This window comes from Clytia hemisphaerica, unplaced genomic scaffold, assembly GCF_902728285.1.
Source record: "Clytia hemisphaerica strain Z4C2 unplaced genomic scaffold, Clytia hemisphaerica genome assembly, whole genome shotgun sequence".
In the NCBI taxonomy this organism is placed as follows: Eukaryota; Metazoa; Cnidaria; class Hydrozoa; order Leptothecata; family Clytiidae; genus Clytia; species Clytia hemisphaerica.
Genome location: NW_027104191.1, coordinates 728,979 through 753,068, shown reverse-complemented (window position 1 = coordinate 753,068; position 24,090 = coordinate 728,979). Strand labels below are relative to the sequence as shown.

At 34.5% G+C, this 24,090-nt stretch overlaps 2 protein-coding genes and 1 non-coding gene across 4 annotated transcripts; 2 read left to right on the top strand and 1 right to left on the bottom strand.

The window, feature by feature from the left end:
* The first annotated feature begins 77 nt into the window (after nucleotides 1-77).
* On the top strand, nucleotides 78-23,852 carry LOC136815073 (ATP synthase subunit C lysine N-methyltransferase-like). Its single transcript, XM_067071517.1, has 2 exons — nucleotides 78-747; nucleotides 23,502-23,852. Exons 1-2 carry the CDS (start codon nucleotides 81-83, stop codon nucleotides 23,507-23,509), a joined length of 675 nt encoding a protein of 224 aa, XP_066927618.1. The 5' UTR covers nucleotides 78-80; the 3' UTR covers nucleotides 23,510-23,852.
* LOC136815072 (ras-like protein family member 12) lies at nucleotides 2,270-17,140 on the bottom strand. Of its 2 annotated transcripts, none has more exons than XM_067071515.1 (5): nucleotides 16,797-17,140; nucleotides 6,941-7,442; nucleotides 5,335-5,391; nucleotides 4,589-4,662; nucleotides 2,270-3,281 (listed from the first exon to the last, which is right to left on the bottom strand). In XM_067071515.1, the coding sequence occupies exons 1-5, from the start codon at nucleotides 16,917-16,919 to the stop codon at nucleotides 2,841-2,843; spliced, it is 1,197 nt and encodes a 398-aa protein (XP_066927616.1). In that variant the 5' UTR covers nucleotides 16,920-17,140; the 3' UTR covers nucleotides 2,270-2,840. The 2 variants fall into 2 exon arrangements, with proteins under 2 accessions (XP_066927616.1, XP_066927615.1); XM_067071514.1 differs by lacking the exon at nucleotides 16,797-17,140 and adding an exon at nucleotides 12,165-12,330.
* Nucleotides 4,209-4,290, top strand: Trnas-uga (transfer RNA serine (anticodon UGA)). Its single transcript has one exon. It is a non-coding gene; the product is annotated as a tRNA-Ser (tRNA).
* Nucleotides 23,853-24,090: the final 238 nt, after the last annotated feature.

Below are 24,090 nucleotides of genomic sequence, written 5' to 3'. Positions count from 1 at the left end.
ATTCTCTAAACTTAATTAGCGCCCCCCGCCTGCTTATTAGGTTCTTACTGAAATTCATATTCATTTATTTCTTTAAGATAATGTATAGTAAAATATATGCTGCTACAACCAAAGGTGATACAACCATTCTCCAACAAGAACAAACAACACCAGGTAAAGCACCACGATCGAAACTAGCATTAACTGGACTTGCTATAACAGGAGGATTGGCTGTCGGTGTATCTTTAGTGACATTCTCTTTTGTATCACCTGCACTCCGTCGCATATGTCTTCCCTTTGTACCTGCCACAGATAATCAAATCTCCAATGTATTGAAACTGTGTAAAAAGAAACAAGGTGGAGGAGGGAGTTTAGTGGATCTTGGGAGTGGAGATGGAAGGATTGTGTTTTCTGCTGCGAAGAATGGTTACCAGGCAACCGGATATGAGTTGAACCCTTGGTTAGTTCTATATTCAAAAATATCAGCAAGGATGCAGAATTTATGGCCAAATGCGAAATTTGAGCGAAAAGACTTATGGAAAGTTGACTATAAACAATTTGATAATATTGTGATTTTTGGTGTTGCTGACATGATGAATGAGTTGTCAATTAAACTAGAAAATGATATGGATGATAATTGTCGTGTGATTGCTTGCCGTTTTGAAATACCTCGATGGAAACCTGTCAAAGAAATTCAAGATGGCATCGATTCAACTTGGTTATACACTAGAGAAAGTTTCAACAGAACGCAGCCTACTGAAGATACTAGTGAGTGATTATTGTACCATTTGTTTATTTTTATTGTAGAAGCTATGACCAAAAACTGATACTGAAACAACTTAAATTTGATCTTTTTGGTTGGTGGTTTTTCTAAAACCTATTTTAGACACGTTTGTTCGATTTTAAATCGTTCCGACAGGGGTTATAGCCATCCCCTACCATCCCCTATCGAATTTGGGTCTCACTTTGCTATAGGACGTTTCAGATTCCCTGGTATTTTGTCATTAAACACAGCACTCGCGGGTGATTTGCGCAAAATTGTTCCAAAATGAAAAATGACACGGTTTTCCAGATTATTTAAGCTCGCTGTGAGATAAGTAAACTTTTTTTGGCCGAAAATTAGTGTAATGGGGTTGTTTTGCTGGAACAAGCAAAAATAATTCCAGGTAAATTATCTTTAATGGGAAATTTTAGTTTAGCAATATATGTAGTTTTTAAACGTTCAGTGCGCCTTTCTTAACAAATTTACATACCCCGATATGCATTTTTCTGTCAGCATACTACTAATAATTAATTCAGAAAAAAAATTTGATCTCATATTTTCAGTTTGTGAAAGCCTATGCACCTTTATCCCAGCAGTCCGGAATTTTTTGTCCCGTACGCGACAACTCCAATTACACTGTTTAAAATATCAATGGGGAAAAAAATTCTGCCCAAAATTTGTTTTTTTTTCTATGTATGTGTTATACTTTTCAGACACTATTGTCTGTAAATAAATCATTTTTTTAACCAAATTTGCGCTGAGACGCTCATCATGCTGAAAAAAAATCACACTTGTCCTGTACGTGACAGAGTGAAATACTCAAAATCAGTAATATGTACGAAAAACGTTTTGTATTCCCGGAAGTCACTCTTATGTATGTATCAAAATGTATTAAAACACCAAAAGAAGTTAAATTGTTGAGAAAAAAAATTTTTGAGATTTTTTTCAGCGTTTTGGAACAATTTCATACAAACCACCCTCGCATCAAGTACATAGCAGAAAAGAGTACTCTTAAAAAATTTGATACAAACACATACAAAAGTGGTCTGACAGAGTTTTACTTTTTTCGGACACCCTGTAGAATAATATTGCGAATGCTACATACAACCAAAATCCTTCTGAAAATTTCCCCTACTGCTTGATTTTCTGTACTCTCAAAGAGTGCCAAAGATATGCACCACTGCAATGACTTCACGAAATTATGCAATTTTTCTGTTTTTGTTCCGCCCAATACGTCACTTTTTCTATTGGGTAAGTGACGTATTGGGTGGATAATTTTAAAAGTTCTCAGAAGACTCTCCAGTGGTGCATATCATGAATACAGTCCTCAGAACTCGAATGGTCCAATGAACTTATATTTGCGAATTTTTCTGAAAATCACTAAATTCGCCAATTTTAATCCCGCCAAAATTAACCCACTTAAGGTTTGTTTTATATATTTATGCGGGACATATATTATTATCTTTCCAACAATACCTTACGACATTAGACATCTCGTTGGAATGGTATATCTGAGTGGTACAAAAGTTCTCTAGAAATTTATAATGTTTCTTTTATCAAATTATAATTACAAAAATACCTATTTCCAATTTATACAATTTATTAAACCAAAATATCTTATGAAATTTTATTCCAAATGTTAGTGCCGTTTTCAAATTCTGTATATGTCTCGACAATTTTCTTGAAGCTTTTAGAGTTCTTCGAGTTTAATTTTCTCTGTTAGTTTTACTTAATAGACCTTATCGGAGTTTTTGATTTTTCTAAAAAAGCGATGCATTGTGGGATTTTTTCGAGTGTAGTACATTAGAATTCCCTCGAGGAATTCCTAGAGATTTATATTGTAATACACTCAAAACAATCCCACAATGCATCGCTTTTTTAGAAAAATCAAAAACTCCGAAAAGGTCTATTCAACGTTATGTCACAAGCTTCGAAATTTATTACATCTTATTAAAAGACATTGAGCTTGTCAACTTTGGAATTGAAAGCTCTACTACCGCTCTATACGGTACCATAAATGATCGAAATCGTTTTTCTTTCTCATTATAAACCTTCGTACTTTCAACATCTTCCCAACAATCACATGCATTTATCAATATCAAGATTTCTCCTTCTTTTTGGACGATAGTAAACTTTTCATCAAATGCTTTTTAGCAGCACTCGGTTTCCGCGACAAACTCGTGGTAGCTGTTAATTTACTATGTCCATTTGAATCAATTCGGCCGTTGTCCGTTATTATTATTTCCTCGATCAAACCTTTAATGGTCCCATCAATATTTATCGTACACGCTACAGAGATTTCCCGCCATAAACACCCGTGAGCCTTTGCGAAGGCTTCTTGTTCTTTAGCATGTACTTTCCGCGCATGCTCTAATTCACATTTAGTGCCTAGCAACAAGATTGGGACGCTTCGAACGGCAGCGTATTTTGAAGCTCGTATTGTCTTTATAGTGTTTTGTGCATTTTGAGAGGTTTGCGACGAGGTTGTAGAATACATCACGATGAATCCATCAGCGTATTCGGTATACACATCGAAAGACTGGGAAAGAAATAAAAGGATTTAATTAGAAATTACATAGTCCGTGTAAAAAACCTTGGTCTGGAAGCTTATACACCGTTTCGACCGTAGCCACCAATTTTCGCGTGGGCATTTTTTTGTCCGCTTTATCCCACTAAAACATTCTCAGTCCTTTTTTCGCACCAATAGACAATAGAAAAATGCGTCAAAAAAGGATTGGGACGGTTTTAGTGGGATAACAAAAAAATGCCCGCGCGACTACGGTCGAAAAGGTGTATTGATTTTAACTTTTTGTTAGCTTTTTAATAACAAAAGATAAAAATCGATTTGCTAAGTTTTTGATCACGTTACCAAGTACGCCTCTTGGGATTCGTTTGAAGATTTAATCACATGATTAAAAAGTTAGTAAAACAAACTAAGTTCTCAACGCAAGTTCAAGTAAGAAACAATGGAAAGAAACAAAAGACTTCCAGTTCCACACCGGGGTTTTTTATACGGACTATGGAAATTATAGCTTTCATTCAATTGTTTTTCGACTGACCTGATCTTGCTTGGAAAGAATCATTATGAAGCAATAAACGTTTTTTAAGAAATGACTATTAAGGGTTCAATTGACAAAATATTAAGAATACTGTAACTTAAGAACATTTCAAAGCTTTGTGGACTAAAACACCCAATTTCTATGAAAAATACATAAAATACTCGCAAAATGGTGAAAATAAGAACAAGGCTCAAAACAAATACGTTTAAGAACATCTGATGGTTTGAAAATTTTTTGGATGCTCTTATAAAAAACATGTACGTACGATCATAATAAAAGTAGCAATCGTGATTATGTGTGAAATTAGAGGAAATAGTTCGTACATAGTAATGATAATATTTCTTTCTATGACAACGCTGTAAAGAAGAATTTGTTATAAGGCAATTGTTCTCATCTGATGATAGTAAGCTGTGATGGCCGAGTGGTTAAGGCGTTAGACTTGAAATCTAATGGGTTCTACCCGCGCAGGTTCGAACCCTGCTCGCAGCGATAAACATTATATTTTGCTCCTACTTCACTTTTTATTCAAGGTAGAGATGCCTAAAAAGCCAAAAAAATGTTCTTAACGTGTTTTTTACACCATTTTGTGAGTAATTTTGCCCATTTTCCTAAGATAAATAAATTGGATGTTTGAGAGTTCACAAAGCCTTAAATTATTCTTAAAAATGGCCAACCATCGAAGCCTTATTATGTTCTTATATAGCCTTTTCTTATAAAAAAACGTGTACTAATGCCTTTTTATGCCGTTCTTTTAGTCACACATATGGATATAGTTATTCTAGCTCACCTTGTTCACAGTGTCCCATAATTTGACTTTGACTGATCCATTTGAACATTGTATTTGCTTCTCGTACGTGCGTTCTAAAATTATGATTATAAGATCATTGTTGGGCTATAGTTGGCCCAGAAATAGTCTGTAACGTCGAGGAGATGTGGCGTACAGGGTGGGGTGGTTCAGGAAAATAAAAGATCCAAGGGGGTCTTGTTTTTCAATGTAGAAATACAGGGTGGTCAGCAAAATAATGTGGAAAATCCAAAGGGGTCCTGAAAAATTGAAAACAAAATCCATGGGTGGGGGTCACCTTTCACAAAAAAGACCTTCTCAACATAAGGGATACAAATTCTTTCTGGAATATCCCATTTCAGATATTTCCTTTGCCATTGAGTTTAAAGCCCCAAAGAGGGTAGAAATAAAACTTTTGGATGGGAAATAGCAAATTATGAAAAACTTCTTATATTTCAAGTCTTCAATTTTTCCGTTTAAAGAAATCTAGTTCAAAACCAAATAGATTGATTTTGAGAGATTTCGACATCGAAATGGAAGGGGGTGATTTAATTTCAAAATCTATATGCAATGCCACATCATTTAGTTCTTAAGTTCTCAATATCCAAAATTGTAAATCAGTAATTTTCAATTGCAACTAGCTGAATGCGAAATATCTGTCACTTTTAGGACTCAGCACTTCATCTTGCAGACAGTTCTAAAGAGACGGGGGTACATCAGAATTTCAAGTCACATAAGAAAATGCTTACCTAATGTTGGATCATATTCATGTAGGTAACGCCTCGTGACAAAACGAACTGCAAGAGCTGATAAAAGAAAGATTATTCAGATTTGTCATACTTGATTTGAAATATAGATGATAGATGAATGAAAATATTAGAAGGAGTGGGATAGGAGAGACAAAAAAGAAAATCTTCAGCCAATAAATATTGAAATAACCCTAGATAATCAGCGTGTCACGTGATTTCAGCCCACTTTTCAGGCACCCGAAGAAAACATAGTACATTCAATGATTAAGGTCTCCTTAAAAATTTGCTTCGGGTTTATAGGTATAGGAAAATTGAAATTAAGAATTGTGTGTGCAGTATTCAATTTGAAACATCCTCCAGAGTCTATCAGATCAGCAGGTAAATTTAAGCTCCCCTCTAACGACTGGGCCTAGACCTCCTTTAGAAATCTAGGGGGCTGAACCATGCTGTCTTTGACCTTAGCGATTGGATAAATAAAAGAGTTTGTAGAATACTTAATTCGGATTGTGATTAGCTAAACATAGATGAGTGTAATTAAATTTTATATCCTTGTTTTCGGATTAAGTCCTTCTTTTTAGGTAGTAATTATCGCACTAATTAATTCTATTCAAGTTAGATACGGTTTTGACCTTTATTACGTGATAATACTTTTCTTTGAAAATTAGTCTGGCGTCGCTACATGACATATTAGACCTTAAAGACAGTAGAGTCTCCTTAATTATAATGGCCCCTTGAAAAAAAAGCAGGCTATTTTGCCTCTTTATAACTCGATACAATTGTCCCTTGTCCACCCCCTGGTCGTTCCAGTTGTTGAGACTTTAATTTTGTACACAGTAAAGATAGTTGGCTAAAGCCCCCTTGGTTGATTTTCAATTCGAATATTTATATAAAAGTGTTTCAAGTATGATGAAAATTTAAAAACAAGTTGAAGTTAAACCTGAAAGACGTAAAATTTAAAATATTGCGTGGGCTTCTTGTATTGACTACTACAAAAAATTATTTTGTAAGAAGGTTTGACAAGTTGATCTGTTATCAAGTTGACACACCTTATAAAAACATGTCACATTCTCTCACTCTTTTATAGAAATTGTTATTTAATATCACGCGATATTTTATGGAAACTATGACATCATCTCTTTCATAGTTTACATTTTGAATCCGAAAATTAGTTCGAATTATAGAAAAATCCGAACAATTGAAGTTCGAATTAGAGAGAGTCCACTATATGTGTGTGTGCACCGTAATTGCCTCTCTTGTGGAGAAGTTTTTTCAATTGTCGAATTTTACTACCTAAAGTCTGGTGCTGGGAAAATGCAAAAAAAAACTTAAGTGTCCACATACCTTTGAGACAGACTTTCATTTTAGAAAGTTTAGATCCTATACAGATATGATTTAAATAAAGTATAGATCTTATAGTTTTTACATTTTCTAAAAAAGCGATGCATTGTAAGATTGTTTCGGGAGTATTACAATAGAAATGTCTTAGGAATTCTATTGTAATACTCCCGAAACAATGCCACAATGCATCGCTTTTTTAGAAAAATCGAAAAATCCGATAAGGTCTATTCTTCCATTTTTTTGACCGAACGCATAAAATGTTTCTTACCAGTTTTTCCGACTCCAAAATCTCCCAACAGTACAATGTTGTATTCCGTATCATTCTTTGTGTTGTTGTTGTTGTTACGGGAGTCAGGTCTGCTCGGACTTTTACTATTTTGATCAGAATTATACTCTCTTGCCATCATTGACTCCAAGTATGGTGGTTTTGTTTTTCGTTTAAAACTTGATGATTTCTCTATCTTCGGTGTAGACAATCCGGAATTCTTTGATGAAATCTTATCATGGTTTTTCTTATTTTGACCCCCGTCTCGATGTCGTATATCATCTGCAAAGAACACTGGAACTTGTGCGTCAGCCGGGGGTGACATTGTTACCGTTGGTTGTCGATCCTTTTTCCGTTTTTTCTTTTTCTTTTCCTTTTGTGTTTCGTTTTTGTAATGTTCTGGTTCGGTGGGTGTTTCCGGTGATGAATTTTCTCCGGTTGATGAATCTCCGCCGCCACCTTGGTGGCTTTTGTTTTTGATGACGTCTTCAATTATCGGCGGCACCTGTGGAAAGAAGGAATTCATAAGCATGATTAATTTGAAATTGTGGTCAACCTAATTATTGTGTTTCCACCAAACCTCGTTCCCTGCGTACTATCGGCTCTTTGATACTTACTGATAGCACAAGGGTATTCTCCGACGTCCATCCGTAACGTAAATAAAGCCCGGGATACACGGAGTCGAGGTTGGTTACCACGAATGAATTATGACATTTCATCCATCTTTAGAAACACACTTCTCACTGTGCACGGGAGATCAAGGTCCCGAAGAAAAGAGAGTTTCCACGCATAGACGCATTACAACCCTAACATTAATAAAACAGGCATGGTCCCAACACTAAATAGATTGCCGACCTAAAATTCCCAAATCAAGAACATTATTCGGTTACGTGAAAGTGATTTGTTTCGTTTGATCAATAACGATTGATAGATTCCTTCAATTGGGAAAAGTTGTAGGAATTGATAATAATTTTGGTGATTTTTTACTTAAAACCCACGACAGCCCCCATCAGAAAGGAATTGATCCCACCTAACCATATCCCCTTGAAATCCAAAAGTTTCCTGACTTTGAGTCTTCATAACTCGAACCTCTACAACTCGAATATATCAAATTTGTGTTTCCCGTACTTGTTCGAGCTAGGAGATTACACTGCATCTGCTTTTTTTATACAGCAAACTTTCGCGTTGAAGTTGTACTGTACTTAGAACATCAAAATTTATCAAGCATTTCATACCTTGAATTCTCACTCTTTTAAAACATTATAACCGACTACCGTGTTTCCCGTTTAAAGGTTTATTTCGATACACGCCAAATGCTTTCTCTATAATAATTTCATTGATCTCTTTTAAACCTGCTTATGAATAAATCTGTTATCAAACTTTCTCATCATCTCAACTTTATTATTACATTTGCGTTTATGTCCACTTATAATATATTGATTATAATAAGCCCCCTTTTGTCTCTGGTTCTTTATCCCGTTAAGGTCCATTGTCATTTGTGCTAGTGGTGGAAACTTTACGGTTTTCATGGCAAAACAAAATTTTGGAAAAATATAACTGAAATCGGGTAAAATCATTTCCCAAAACATTTTCATGTTACGCTGACTTGATTCTTAGAATCACCCTGTTCTAGGGCCTAAGTTATCAGTTTTTCATTTCAATGGTATTTTGTCAGAGGAGTTTATAACATTTTTTGCCATTTTTGTACCATTTCACGATGTCGATTTAAAGGTATTAGAAAAAACGAAACAGTATTAGAGACTTTAGTCTAGATGTATTAAGAACTTTAAGTCTAGGACTAATAAAATTAATTCATTCATTCATTCATTCATTCATTCATTCATTCATTCATTCATTCATTCATTCATTCATTCATTCATTCTCCTCTAATTATCTATGTCAGATATTCAGAACGGTAAAAATACTTGTTTTGACTTCAAAATTAGGATATACCAGTCTGTTTATAAAATTTTGTTTGATTAACAAAGTTTTAGTCGATGTCATCAACGTTTAAGCCTTCTAAGTACTAGATTACCTTCAATAGCGTTTATTGAAACTTAATCTTTGTTCTATCTGATTTTTCGAATTACTTTTTTAAAACCAACAGATCTTAATCTAATGCATGTCGATGGTATTTATATCAATAGACAGATTTGTGTTATGAAATAGTGCAATGACCTCATTTTGACGTTGGTGAAAATTAATGGTTTCAAATTTTCCTTTAATCCAGATTTTTTGTTTCTGTTTATACTCAATTTATGTTATTCCTTCACCAAACACACACCAAGCACACCGTGTAACATTAATAAGAACGCCTAGACTTAGAATAGACCTTATCGGAGTTTTTGATTTTTCTAAAACAGCGATGCATTGTAGGATTGTTTCGGGAGTATTACAGTAGAAATCTCTTAGGAATTCCTCGAGGGAATTCTATTGTAATACTCCCGAAACAATCCTACAATGCATCGCTGTTTTAGAAAAATCAAAAAAAAAAAACACGTCTTTAGAATTGTAAGCATTATTGAGAGCCTGACCAAGATGCACATATTTGCTTGCTTGCATTTCCTAAAATAGAACGGAGGTGGACCTCGAATACTGACAAGCTGAATTGAAATTTTGTGGTCGCGTGGTGCGGGAATGGAAGAATGTTCTTTCTTTTTAAAAATGCTGTGTAAGCAAATAGTTGGATGTATGTTAAAATGATATCCTTTAACTGTTTTCCCTTTTCACTCAGGTAGTATACTCCTTTGAAAGAATATCCATTATAAAATGTCCTAGGAAATCTTACCTGGTAATCTGCTCCCTTGCTAAGCCTCAAACATAATCACATGCATTCACTACTAGGTTAACTCTTCAAATTTCAAATGAGTATATACCACTACTTCTAGAATCCAGACATCAAATCAAAGTATAATATTCTCCTTGATACCAACAAAGAAACGTTATTAACTTTGCGGTTAAGATGAAAGAAATTGGAGATGACATTTCCGCATCAAACCTGTCTGCTCTGTTAGTGTATCTATTTTTGAATGTTGTTCTAATCTGTAACAAAAATAACTCGCTACTTCATGCTGGTTTAATTCGTGATATCTATGACATCTTTTATTATACGGAAACAGCCGAAAAAGCTGTTTTTTTCACTAGTGGCAAAATAAATAATACAACTATTAACACCCGGTGTTTAAGGGTTGGGCCCGTAGAAAAAAAACTTCATAAATGTCAAGAATTATTCCCAGCGAAACGTAAAGTTACAGTAAAGTTATACCTTCTATTTTTGTTGATTTTGAAATGTAATGCGTTTATTGGTAAAATGATAGGTTAAATGAATTTGATCACTAAAATGGTACCCCAAAGTAGAGAAGTGCAGAAATAATGAGGTTTTTAGTACCAAGTCTTGATTCAGACTCAGCGAAAGAGCGCATTTTTACTACACTGTTGTCAGCAAGGATAAAAATTTTCTCCTTCTATCCCAAGGTTCCTCTTGTCATGAAGATCGACCCCCCCACCCTCGTATAAAAGATAATTCTCATCATTTGAATGGCCTCAAATTTGAGTTAACTTACCGTAACTGCATTCTCTTGATTCAGCAGTCTACAACCATCACCGAGCAAATGAAAGCAAGACCTTGACCCGAATTTTTCAAATTACGATCCAAGAAAGCCCTCTTTCCCCTAAGCTTTCAAACGACAAAACTTGTCAAAGATATTCATGTTTCTAATTAAACTCGAAGTTTATAACTTTCTTGCGGTTATTACTTGTGACCTCTGAGATATAAAACGGCTGTTTAATGTATAATCCTAATTATTTTTATCTTGATTGTACAAGTTCAACTTTTTCTACTAAATAAGCCCTTCTCGTCTTTTTTTCTGTCCTTACATGAAGCATCTAAGTATAGCAGAATTGTTATCATTCCGGGGGGGGTCAGGCAAATTGACGGACGGGTATGTGCGTTGGTTAAAGCCAATGTTTTTCATAATAGCAGAAATGCACTCTAAGGGTAAAAATTCAGCAAATCTAGAAAGAACTTTTGTCCGAAAATCCTAATTCTTTTTGCCCTGAAAGAGTTGAAATTTTTGAGCTAAATGCACTGTAATGGTATGAATTTTACCGATTTTCTGCACTTTCAGGATGCGATTCTAAAAGCCAATTCTTTCGCTGCACATACCATCAGTTGGTAAACCCACTGCCCCCCCCTGGGTTCTCTCCTTTTGAATCCAAATGCGAAGATATCTGAGGCTGTTTTGAAAAAAATATGGTACGGTCCGCCTGTGAATAGTTTTATCTTCGTCGCGCGTTTTTCATAGTAAAGGGGACTCACTAGAGTATATAGTAGAACTCTTGGTGTTATTTTTGGGCTAGTGGCGTAATAAGGGCCGGCGTAAAAAGGGCCGATAATGTATGTCTGAAAGTGTATTTATCATACAGAGGTGTTTCGAATGAAATTTCATCAATTCTACCTCTTCATAGAAGTTAAAGTTTAATGGTAAGGGCAAAACAGTTTCAAGTTGCGTATGTCGTTTGTATGAAATTTCACAATAAAATAACAGAATTTTGCTTCTAATAACGGAACTAATAAGCTTAAATTGCTTGTATAACCTCTGCATATAGAACTCGAGCCATTTCTTTCAGATTTATAGCAAAGGAGACAAGAGGTTTATTGGTTTATTACTTTTTGTGTAAGAAATGACAAGGTCTAACCATAAGAAGATTCACGATCAGAACTAATTTTGAAGAAAAAACTACAATTTATTTAGCCAACACGAGGCTGGCGTCTTCGTGAGTACTGTACTAGAGATCACGACATTTGAAAACTGTAACCACGAATGAGAAGAATTTCCCGATGGAGATTTGAGAATTTAAGGGAAAGAAAAAATCAGGTACGGTTATTAACGTAACTGTTGTGTTTTCTACCTGTAATTGGGTTTACCTCATTCACGTTTTACCAACTGTAGCTGATAAATAAACTCTAAAGAAGGTGTCAGCTCAAGCTATACAGTTTGACCTCTGTCATGAATCTGTATAGTGAATCTGTCAACCCAATCTTCCAAGAAATGCATGTTTCTTCTTTTATAAGCATATACAGGCTCAGTTTGGGTACCTAACGATGGCTCTATTGTTTGAGAACAGTAGAATGCTAAGCATAATGCAAGCCTGATATAGGGGCAGACACTTTCTTAAAAAAAACAACTTGTTGATTATAATTAAAACTTTTTTCTCGGACACTTACACCATCTGTCATGAGTTGAATATCGGACGGTAATCCGCTGAAAGTTTTAGAACGTGGTCGTCTGCCATTATTGTTTGCATCATGACGTTGTCGTTGGTGACGTTGACTGGATGAACGAGGCATTGTGCTTGTTTTTGTTTTCTATTATTGTGTGTCTGTTAGTGTTAAAGTCAAAGAAACAGATAAACATAGAATAAATTTGGTATTTCTAGTAACAACCACTTAATCATAAGACTAGAAATATTCCAAATATCATTCATAAATTGTATCCTTCTCTATGTTAAAGGAATGTCATGGCTTGAGATATTTGGCCTGTAGGTTGCTTCTAGTGTCCTGAACAAAACCTCCAAATATTTCCACTAGATCTTTCCCAAAGTCAAGATATTTAAGTTACAAGTCTTGACTTTTAGCAAGAAAACAATAGAATTTTGACGTAAGAACCGTGCAAAAACTCATTTTCAAAGATTTCAAATCCTGGCCTAATTAGAAATTGCAAACCAAAAAAGTCAATGAATTCCCCATTATGAATTCCCCATTATGAATAAGCAATAATCTCAAATGACGACAACAATTTTCTTTCTATCTCCTTGAAGCCAAACAACACATAAAATATCTACAAAGTATTTATCTCCTACAGATGGAGCTAACTAAAGGCACATATCAAAATATACCTGAGTCTTTTTGAAAGGAAATGATCATTTTCCTTTTAAACCATAGAACAAGAATTGCTGCGTTTTGATGCGTAGATCCTTTTATAAACCTTATATTCTAATGCATATGAATGCCTTAACATCCATCTGATTTATAAGAACTTGTACCTTATTAAAGTGTAGACGCGTAGTGTTCTTAATTTAAGTTTGATCAGAATTGCTGTCAGATGTGACGCTGAGAGTGATAGGTAGGTCTTTAAGTTTTTATTAATTATCCACTATAAAGTCAACAGCTAAGATTATTTGAACTATTTAAATAATTGAAGCACTCAGAAAGATTCTTACAAAAAATTAGTTGTCTTAGCCGGATGACTTATCATTCGAAATACCCTTTCCCACAGAATACTGCTTTAGGAGCTTTAAAGTGATTAAAAGATGGATTTATCTTAGCGATCCTCACAGCAGGGTTCTTTTGATAACTTAGATAAAGAAAATGCCATCTGTGGGCAATATTTATAGGTATTCTTGTTTAAAAAGGTTGAAGACATCCCTTTAACTGCAAGCTACCTTTTTGTGACTTGGCAGTGATCAATATAATTTTATCAATATAACGGAAATACTTTGCCATTGGTATTTACAAGACTTTTGCTGTTGATATGTCCACTGTAATGGATTCCTATTTTGGAACTTTCCTCTATATAATAGGTGGGAGGGGTAACAAATTCCTAGTTGAATATATTGAAAACTACCTATTCAAATCAAACCCCTATAAAACAGATTCTTGTTACAAACCAATGGAAACTCCACCCATGGTAAAAAATCGGCCATGGGATTTTCCCCGGCGAAAAAATTACCTTCAAGTTTTATCTCCATTTGAAAACTAGAATGAAAATCATCACCACCCGGAGAAACATTAAATTTTTGGGAATCATCACCCATTAGAAGTCCATCCCCGCTTGCATTTACCTCAATCATTTTATCACCCACTGAGACAGGGGTGTCTCGATAATCTATGATTTATACACACCTGTGTCACTACATCTTTATTCCCACTGAGACCGGGGTGTTTCAAAAACCTAGGGTCCACTAGACCTGGCATTAGGAGCTTAGTTCCCAAACTTTAGAGAAAAATGGAGCAACAACCAACAAACGCCAAAAGAATTATGTTTCAACCAAGGACTGATTTGACGAAGTTAATCGACTCAAACCAGCGAGTGTGTGTGATTTTAACATCACAATCACGAAGAAAGAAATTTTTCATTCGCTTATAAAACTAGTCTGTCTGAAAAAACAACATCATCCATTTCATTCCAAATTAAAAACAACATGCTTGTGAACCAATAGATAGCTATAGTCCAACTGTTTGAGAACTTCAAAACTCATACATAAAAGACCTCTCGCATCACGAACTATAGACTTGAACAGTTGATTTATTAATGATTAGTCTATCTATTAGTTTTTGATATCCAGATCATCCTGTTAACAGGTTATTAATACCATTTTAAGCCTCTTCTAAATCCTACCTTGAAAGGGTACCCGAAAATCATGAATTAACATTGTCGAGTAAAATATCCTTATAGGGGAAAATGGACTAGGTGTAACTGCACTTTAATAATTTATTTTGTTTGTTTTTTTTTTCCTTATTTCATTTGTGTGTTTGTTTGTTTGGGCTTTTCCAGAAAAAAATTGAAAAAGACTTTTCTTAGTGGTACCTGGCTCTCCCTGCAACTATTACCAGGCTGCCAATGATCAAAGCTAAACAATTCATTTTTTAAAGAAATTTAACCTATTTTTGCACTCAAAAGTAAAATAAATTTAATAATTTAATAAATTTTGCGATAAAAACCATACCAGAAAACTTCATTAAGATCCAATCGATATCCCTCAATGCCGAATTCCTCAAAATCATATCTATATGCCATGGCGTTCTAAATCTAGAACGCCGTGATCTAGGTTCATTTTCACTACAAATTTCTGTATTAGATGAATTTTCAAGATCTCGGGGGGAAATCCAACTTATGAAGCTTCAATTCATCTAGCTCTCTTTATACGGACAAGGTACTTCAAAAATTATTTAGACGTGACCTCGTTTAAAGAAATTTAACATCTTTCTTTCCATAGCATTAGATTATATTTTTCCCAAAATCAAAGGGGATCCAGGAGCCATCCAATAGTAACCTGATAACAGCAGGTCACAGTTTTCTTACGGGCACAGTAAACCTCTGAAAGCTCTTGAAAATTAACCATCTGAGGAAAAAAGTCCTCCCAACAGAAAACAAATACGAAAATCTCTACAAAAAACCTTCCTGCAATGCAATATTATCATCTCAGAAGAGCTGTCACGTAAAAAATCTGTAAACATTCAGATTAAATTCCATCGACTTTTGTTACCTACCTTTATAATTATAATAAGGCCAAGACAAGTTTTCCTTATTACTTTTGATTTTTAATTAGCTTGTTTTAATTTTTGTGACGAGGTAGCGTATTTAGTTTTATTATCTCGTTGTTAATTATCACAAATCAAACACAATTGAGAGCCTCCATTCAGATAATATCTTTTTAGACGGCTTTTTAGTTTGTGCTAAAGTCATGGAGAAGGATATCTTTAAAAGGATAAGCGTTGATGCCAAAAAGAACCTTTTGTGTACTACACGTTTCTTTTTATAAGAATAGACTATATAAGAACATCAGGCTTTGATGGCAAAAATGTTACGAACTAGCTAAGAACATTTGTAGACTTAAGAATACCCTATTTCTTGAGAAAACTGTCAAAAATACTCACAAAATGGTCAAAATAAGAACATGTTAAGAACATTTTTAGGCTTAAAATTCAAAAAGTTAAGAACATCCGAGGGCTTTTGGATGTTCTTATAAAAAAACGTTTATGTTCTTATAGTGGTTTTCTTCTTACTCGTGTATGGCAAGGAGTTGAGTCAAATTTCTAGAAAGTCTGATTATAAAATTTTATAGTTCATTTTGTAAAGAAAGTGTTGTACGAGGCGTGTCGCTGAAAACTAGTTCAAAGGATTCAATTAGGTTGTCTTGCCTGGATTATTTAGGGTAAATCATAGTAACATCGGGCCACTTGATGTGTGAAGAAGTACTACATGTTATTTCCTGAATCTGCAAATTTGAGAGCTCTTTAAAAAAACAGAACTAATACATGTTTGTTTGCCCAAATCAAAGGAAGGCTCACGAACCTATTCTTTCCATGTTGAATTTCAACGACAAGGCGTGAACAGTCAAATAAATGTTTCTTTCATTCATCCCCTCTTTAAAAAGCGCATCTCGTGTGACCGTAAATCATTGAATTTCAAGCCGGTTTCGGGTTTAACATTTTTTTCAAATATTGACAGTAAAATCTCAGGATCCAAAAGCTCAAAAATATTCAGAAAAAGACTAGAGATATAGCCTGAAAGCTCCCTCTCATAATCGAAATACTCATCGAGTGGAAATTCTAAAATCGCTTTTCTCGCCGGAACGTAAATTCTGAAAACAACGAAAAATACCTTAAAATTTACCTATACATTAATTGTAGCTTGGCAGTCTTAGCACCCTTATATGGTGCCCTATTAAAAAGAACATTTTTTTAAGAAGGTTGTATCACCTGACTAAATTACAGACTTTCGTTACCAAATAAATTTTAACATTGCTAACACAATACACACTCAAATTTTGAAGCCGTTGGATTTTCAATATACAAATCTTTTGCCGACCTTCATTTACAGACAGAATCAGACAGACAGAATACAAGGCTTGTGGTTTAATAAGGACCAATGGCACCATTTTAACTCCTCCTATTTAAACAGATAAACAGTTTCTAATGTGATTTTCTTAAGGAATATTTGTCGAACTTTAATCGGTTTAATTTTGGCAAGGAAATAATCGCGAAAATTTTTGGATTTATTTTGCGAATCAGCGATTTCAGCGATTTCGATGTTGATGGACTTTGATGTACTGATATTCAGAAATTCAAACTTACTTCTAATGTTCGAGCATCGAATGATAGTGATTTAAAATCTTTGTTGATGAGCCTCCTTCCTACCAAATGTATTCGTTCATGTGTTTGCTCCAAGAAATTCATACTCTCGCTTCTCAGCAACATTTCTCTTTTTCCTCTCCCTTCACAATGGAAATCTTCAGTTTTCTTTTCCTCTTTCTTTTTGTTTAGTTATCTTTCGTAGAATAAGGAACCTTTTTCTTTTAAAGCATTACCTCTTGTGTGGGAACCCTGTTAAACAACCACGTTTTTCTTTTTTGAATAATTCCTTTTCTCGGTCAATCAATTATTCAAAAACGTCTGGTTTTGCATAAATAGATCCTCTTTTTCCAAAAAATATTCAAGATTTTCCAATACGTTGTAGTCCTCCAACAAAAATCTGTCGATATCTTTCTATAACCTCCCAACTCAAAAACTAGTATAAAGATCCGCGAATCGATCCGACTCAAATAATATTGACCTGTCGGAATTCTCTTCGAAAACCGCCGTCTTAGGTTTTCCGTTCCGATCTTATAATATTTTAACGTTCCCTCAAATCACATTGATATGAGACTTCCTTCCTTGATGGAGTTAGAAATAATGTCCTGTTTAACAAAGTATTTCAACTTTTTGATCAATTTTGATCTTATTTCGAATTACCTAACCGTTATACGGCCCTACGTGCTATTTTCGTATTAAAAGGATTGTGGTTATAAGTAAGAGCATTTTTAAACCCATAATGCAACTATGACTCTTTTTATAAGAACGAGAATAAGTAGATTTAAGTTGATATAGCAAACATTTTAGATTTCAGGATTTTTCAATTTCGAATTTCAATTCAAAACTATCTAAATTTATCAGCCATTCCGTGAGTCGAAACTAAAAGAATCTCTCACGCCGTTACTTACTTACATAGGTTCACATACCCTCAAGTGCCCACGAGAAACAATGTCTTAAAGTACACTCCCAGAGTTTGTTTCTATGAGTTTTTATAAGATCATTTGATTCACGTTATTCCTATAAGCAATAATTATTACAAGAATTTGTGTTTTATTGTCCGAAGCAGACGCTTGTCTATAATCCAATACTTTTGGAAATGGAATACAATCAATTATCAAACAAATGCGATGTTTTTCAAAGTACTAACCGATTTTGCGCTTTTTTAAATAACCCTTTACGTCAGGTCAAAGGTATTTATAGGGTATAAAACGATTTTGTTTTCAATCTCATTCTCCATACATTTGACCACTAAGAATGTATTTCGTAACCTCGTTACCAGGTTTTTTGCTTACTCCAACTTATGTAAGAGAGGCAAAAGACTGGGCTCGAAGTTATTGCTATGTTATAAAGTCACGTTTTCATGGGAGCCGCAGAGAGTTTTAAATTCTGAACTTCAAAACTTCCATACATGTTTTTTCTTTTATAAGTATAACATTTATAAGCATATGCAGGTTCAGTTTTTGGTACTTAAACAATGGCTCAATTGTTTGAGAACAATAGAATGAATGCTAAGCATAATGCGAGCCTGATATAGGGGCAGACATTTGCTTATAAAAAAAACATGTACTTTCAAACTTCATTTTTAACATTCCCCTTTTCTAGAGCTTAGTATTCCTTCATGCACAGGAGCTACTTTGAGTAAACGTCTGCTTTTCTATTCTGAATCACATGCAGCTTTTTTGTAAGAACATCCAAAATTTTTGAAGCCTTCGGATGTTCTTAACGAGTCAATTAGTTATTTAATACATTGATTTGGTCAAGTATACATTCTGATCTGTAAAATACCAGCCATACAGGTGACCGAACCAAAATTTAGCAAATTATCCATATGTACATCTTTTCCAAGCACTTGTTAACCTTTATATTTTAAGGGGGGGGCCTTGAGCCCCCCCCCTAAGATACCTCCCTTAGTTAAAAATAGGAAGATGCTCGAAGGGGGCCGTCCACATAGTACGTACGCATTAAAATGTCAAAAATCAAGTACCCCCTCCCCCTCTGTACGCAAGCGTACGCAAATGGCTATATCCCTTGGTAAGTACGTACTTTTTCATTCACCCCCCCCTCCTGCTCGTTTGAAGAAAATTTCGAATTAAAATCGTTTTATTACATGAAACTCAATGTTTATCAAGAAACTTTTTCTTTTCCTTGATGCGTATAAGAAGCGTAAAAGTCGACAAAAAACAAGCAAAAAAGTGCTATGAAATTTTTTTTCTGCGTACGTACATTATCCTTTGACCCCTCCCCTCCTCCCCCCCCCTGTACGCAAGCATACGCTTTTGAGAAGACCCCCTCTCCCCCAAGGCCCCAAGGGTTAATCGGACGACATTAAGTAAAGTGCTCACTGTAAGATCATGCTTTACTTTGATCAGCGATTGAACACTTTGTTTTCATTTTGTTCACATAAACCAACCGGAAATATCTCTAATGAGATATCTTTTTCCTTGATTGGATGAAATGGCTGATCCCAAGATTACTCTAACTGTCTGTCTACTTGTCTACTATTTTCCTGACATAATTGGAGATGAAACGTTTTATCTTTGTGGCCCTAGGAAGTGGAAATTTCTTCCATTTAAATATTTATTTTGTATGTTATTTATATTACTTAAAATTTTGATTCATACGGTCTAAGATAAGGAAAAGGAAAAGGTGGAACATAATTTGTATTTCACCGCGTTCTGCAGCTGTAATTATTAGAAATCGGGGAAACTTAAACATATTTTGGCTTAAAAAATGACATTCAGTCGTCAAAAGTCCACAAAGATTTGACAGAAACTTGAAAATAACGTATAAAATCCCCTAGAAGCATTTCTTCTCAATATTTAATTTTATTCTTCCAAACCAGATCGTTTTCTCAGATCCTGCAAATCGAAATCCTCATAAGTCCTATTGTAGTTTGGTTCTATTTATAAAACTTTGGCCTAAACTCAATATTCTAGATCTAAAAAATTTATATCTAGCATAGCAATTTTTCAAGAAATTCCAAATATTCTTGAATTTGTGAATCTGATACAGATCGCTGTATTTTAAGAAGATTTTTTTTCGTCGAAGAAAAAGCCATTAATCTTGTCATTTAAAATGTTAGAAGTTTACGTTTTGTTCATAGCGCTCCTCACGATGTTTTTTGTTGGGGGGGGGGAGCGGGGGCGGCTACACCATTGAGTTTAAAGCCTGAAGGGCTAGAGTTCAATCTCTAACCTTTCTCAGGCAAGAAAAAGTGAAGCCTTAAAAAATGCGCCGCATTTTTGACGACAGATTGAATCTAGCAATTCCTTTGTTTACGATTGATATTTTTTTCGAAATTTAGCGGTAAATTTTAGTTTCAATCTGTCATTTGTGTAAAAACCAGACGAGCCGCTCAAGGCCGCGCAACTTTGGTAGGATTTGTTGGCTTCAAATCCTACTTCTAGCCCTTCGGGCTTATACTTCATTGGGCTAAACCCAAAAATATACAAAAAAGAGGGATATATGGTTGACGGGGCTGATTATGGTATATCAAAATTTTATGACTGACTTGACTTCAATTACAAAATTTTAAAAATGTAATTTTTTCCTAGGAAAAAATACACTTTTGTACTAGGAAATATGTACTTCTCTCCCAGGAAATATGCACTTTTCTCTTTGGAGAAATAAACTTTTGCCTTAGGAAAAATGTACTTTTGTCCTAGGAAATATGCACTTTTCTCCTAGGAGAAATGTACTTTTGTCCTAGGAAATATGCACTTTTCTCCTAGGAAAAATGTACTTTTGTTCTAGGAAATATGCACTTTTGTCCTAGGAAAAATTTACTTTTGTTCTAGGAAATATGCACTTTTGTCCTAGGAAAATGTACTTTTGTCCTAGGAAATATGCACTTTTCTTCTAGGAAAAATGTACTTTTGTCCTAGGAAATATGCACTTTTGCCTTAGGAAAAATGTACTTTTCTCCTAGGAAATATGCACTTTTGTCCTAGAAAAAATGTACTTTTGTCCTAGGAAATATGCACTTTTCTCCTAGGAGAAATGTACTTTTGTCCTAGGAAATATGCACTTTTCTCCTAGGAAAAATGTACTTTTGTTCTAGGAAATATGCACTTTTGTCCTAGGAAAAATTTACTTTTGTCCTAGGAAATATGCACTTTTGTCCTAGGAAAATGTACTTTTGCCTAGGAAAAATGTTTGTCTTCTAGGAAAAATGTACTTTTGTCCTAGGAAATATGCACTTTTGCCTTAGGAAAAAGGTACTGTTTGTCCTAGAAAATACTTTCTCCTAGGAAATATGCACTTTTCTCCTAGGAAAGGAAAATGTACTTTTGTCCTAGGAAATAACTTTTCCTAGGAATTTGGAAATTACTTTTCCTAGGAAAAATTACTTTGTCCTACGAATTTTTTCTCCTAGGAATATGCACTTTTGTCCTAGGAAAAATGTACTTTTGTCCTAGGAAAAATGTACTTTTGTCCTAGGAAAAATGTACTTTTGTCCTAGGAAAAATGTACTTTTGTCCTAGGAAATATGCACTTTTCTCCTAGGACATGCATTTTTCTCCTAGGAAATATGCACTTTTGTCCTAGGAAAAATGTACTTTTATCCTAGGAAAATGTACTTTTGTCCTAGGAAATATGCACTTTTCTCCTAGGAGAAATGTACTTTTGTCCTAGGAAATATGCACTTTTCTCCTAGGAAAAATGTACTTTTGTTCTAGGAAATATGCACTTTTGTCCTAGGAAAAATTTACTTTTGTCTAGGAAATATGCACTTTTGTCCTAGGAAAATGTACTTTTGTCCTAGGAAATATGCACTTTTCTTCTAGGAAAAATGTACTTTTGTCCTAGGAAATATGCACTTTTGCCTTAGGAAAAATGTACTTTTCTCCTAGGAAATATGCACTTTTGTCCTAGAAAAAATGTACTTTTGTCCTAGGAAATATGCACTTTTCTCCTAGGAGAAATGTACTTTGTCCTAGGAAATATGCACTTTTTCTCTAGGAAAAATGTACTTTTGTTCTAGGAAATATGCACTTTTGTCCTAGGAAAAATTTACTTTTGTCCTAGGAAATATGCACTTTTGTCCTAGGAAAATGTACTTTTGTCCTAGGAAATATGCACTTTTCTTCTAGGAAAAATGTACTTTTGTCCTAGGAAATATGCACTTTTGCCTTAGGAAAAATGTACTTTTCTCCTAGGAAATATGCACTTTTCTCCTAGGAAATATGCACTTTTGTCCTAGGAAAAATGTACTTTTGTCCTAGGAAATATGCAGGAATTTCCCTAGGAAAAATGTACTTTTGTCCTAGGAAAAATGTACTTTTGTCCTACGAAATATGCACTTTTCTCCTAGGAAATATGCACTTTTGTCCTAGGAAAAATGTACTTTTGTCCTAGGAAAAATGTACTTTTGTCCTAGGAAAAATGTACTTTTGTCCTAGGAAAAATGTACTTTTGTCCTAGGAAATATGCACTTTTCTCCTAGGACATGCATTTTTCTCCTAGGAAATATGCACTTTTGTCCTAGGAAAAATGTACTTTTGTCCTAGGAAATATGCACTTTTCTCCTAGGACATGCATTTTTCTCCTAGGAAAAATGTACTTTTGTCCTAGGAAAAATGTACTTTTCTCCTAGGAAATATGCACTTTTGTCCTGGGAAAAATGTACTTTCGTCCTAGGAAAAATGTACTTTTGTCCTAGGAAAAAATGTACTTTTCTTCTAGGAAAAATGTACTTTTGTCCTAGGAAATATGCACTTTTGTCCTAAGAAAATGTACTTTTGTCCTAGGAAAAATGCTCTTTTCTCCTAGGAAAAATGTACTTTTGTCCTAGGAAAAATGTACTTTTGTCCTAGGAAGAATGTACTTTTGTCCTAGGAAAAATGTACTTTTCTCCTAGGAAATATGATGCACTTTTGTCCTAGGAAAAATGTACTTTTGTCCTAGGAAATAGCACTTTTCTTCTAGGAAATATGCACTTTTGTCCTAGGAAAAATGTACTTTTGTCCTAGGAAATATGCACTTTTGTCCTAGGAAATATGCACTTTTGTGTCCTAGAAAATATGCACTTTTGTCCTAGGAAAAATGTACTTTTGTCCTAGGAAATATGCACTTTTGTCCTAGGAAAAATGTACTTTTGTCCTAGGAAAAAAAAAAATGTATTTTGTCCTAGGAAAATGACTTTGTTAGGAAATATGCACTTTTGTCCTAGGAAAAATGTACTTTTGTCCTAGGAAAAATGTACTTTTGTCCTAGGAAAAATGTACTTTTCTTCTAGGAAAAATGAACTTTTGTCCTAGGAAATATGCACTTTTGTCCTAAGAAAAGGTACTTTTGTCCTAGGAAAAATGCTCTTTTCTCCTAAGAAAATTTACTTTTGTCCAAGGAAATATGCACTTTTGTCCTAGGAAAATGTACTTTTGTCCTAGGAAAAATGTACTTTTCTTCTAGGAAAAATGAACTTTTGTCCTAGGAAAAATGCTCTTTTCTCCTAAGAAAATGTACTTTTGTCCTAGGAAAAATGCTCTTTTCTCCTCGGACTGGTGTGATCTAAGTAAGATTTTGTTCATTGTCATTTTTTGTGGCATGCCGAGTGATTTTTGTCCGAGGAGAAATGTACTTTCGTCCTAGGAAATACAGATCAAATTTTCCAGGAAGATTATAGCTGGGAAGCAAACTGTTTAAATGCCTCGGTAGATGCTTTTGTAACAAATTTTATTTTTTGTAACAAGTTTTCTTCTTATTTAGAAACATAGTGAGTGGCCACCGATGATTGAATTGGAGGCGATAAAGATTGAGCGAATTACGGCAAAACACACTGCAAAGATGAAACATGTGAACTGGTATTGAGTAAGAGAGACTTGCTGCTTTGGTACAAAGGTTTCGATGCAGATGAACTTGATGTTTTTTCGTAAGATGATCGAAAAACACACCACCAACATAGTAACAAGTTGTATTCAACAACAATCGAGTTTTGACATCGTTACTGGTAACATTCGAACATTCCAGGACTATACTTTACAAATGTAATTGTCACATGTCAAACAATATTCAGTCCGCTAAGAATCGAAAATTCGCTGATTTGACCAGCCACGTTTACCTTAAGCATCATAAAGCTTCTTTTTTTGACATTGGACTTTCAATATTCCTGACATAGTCAACGTATTAGTACTAAAAGGGGGGGGGGGGCTTTTTCTGTTCGGCGGGGAATCATTTTTCATGGTTTTTTTTTTGCACTGTCATAGTTTATTTTTTGATTTCTAATTACAGAATTTCACGACCTTTCTAGAGTGAAATATGTATTACAACTTTTTGTCTCGATTAACAAATAATTTAA

Excerpts from the sequence above, each read along its gene's own strand:
- LOC136815073 (XM_067071517.1), top strand. The coding sequence starts at position 81 with ATGTATAGTAAAATATATGCTGCTACAACCAAAGGTGATACAACCATT.
- LOC136815072 (XM_067071515.1), bottom strand. The coding sequence starts at position 16,919 with ATGTTGCTGAGAAGCGAGAGTATGAATTTCTTGGAGCAAACACATGAA. Across the intron at positions 7,443-16,796 it reads TCGATGCTCGAACATTAGAA|GTGCCGCCGATAATTGAAGA; the intron begins GTAAGTTTGAAT and ends TTCTTTCCACAG. Across the intron at positions 3,282-4,588 it reads TATGGGACACTGTGAACAAG|TCTTTCGATGTGTATACCGA; the intron begins GTGAGCTAGAAT and ends TTTCTTTCCCAG.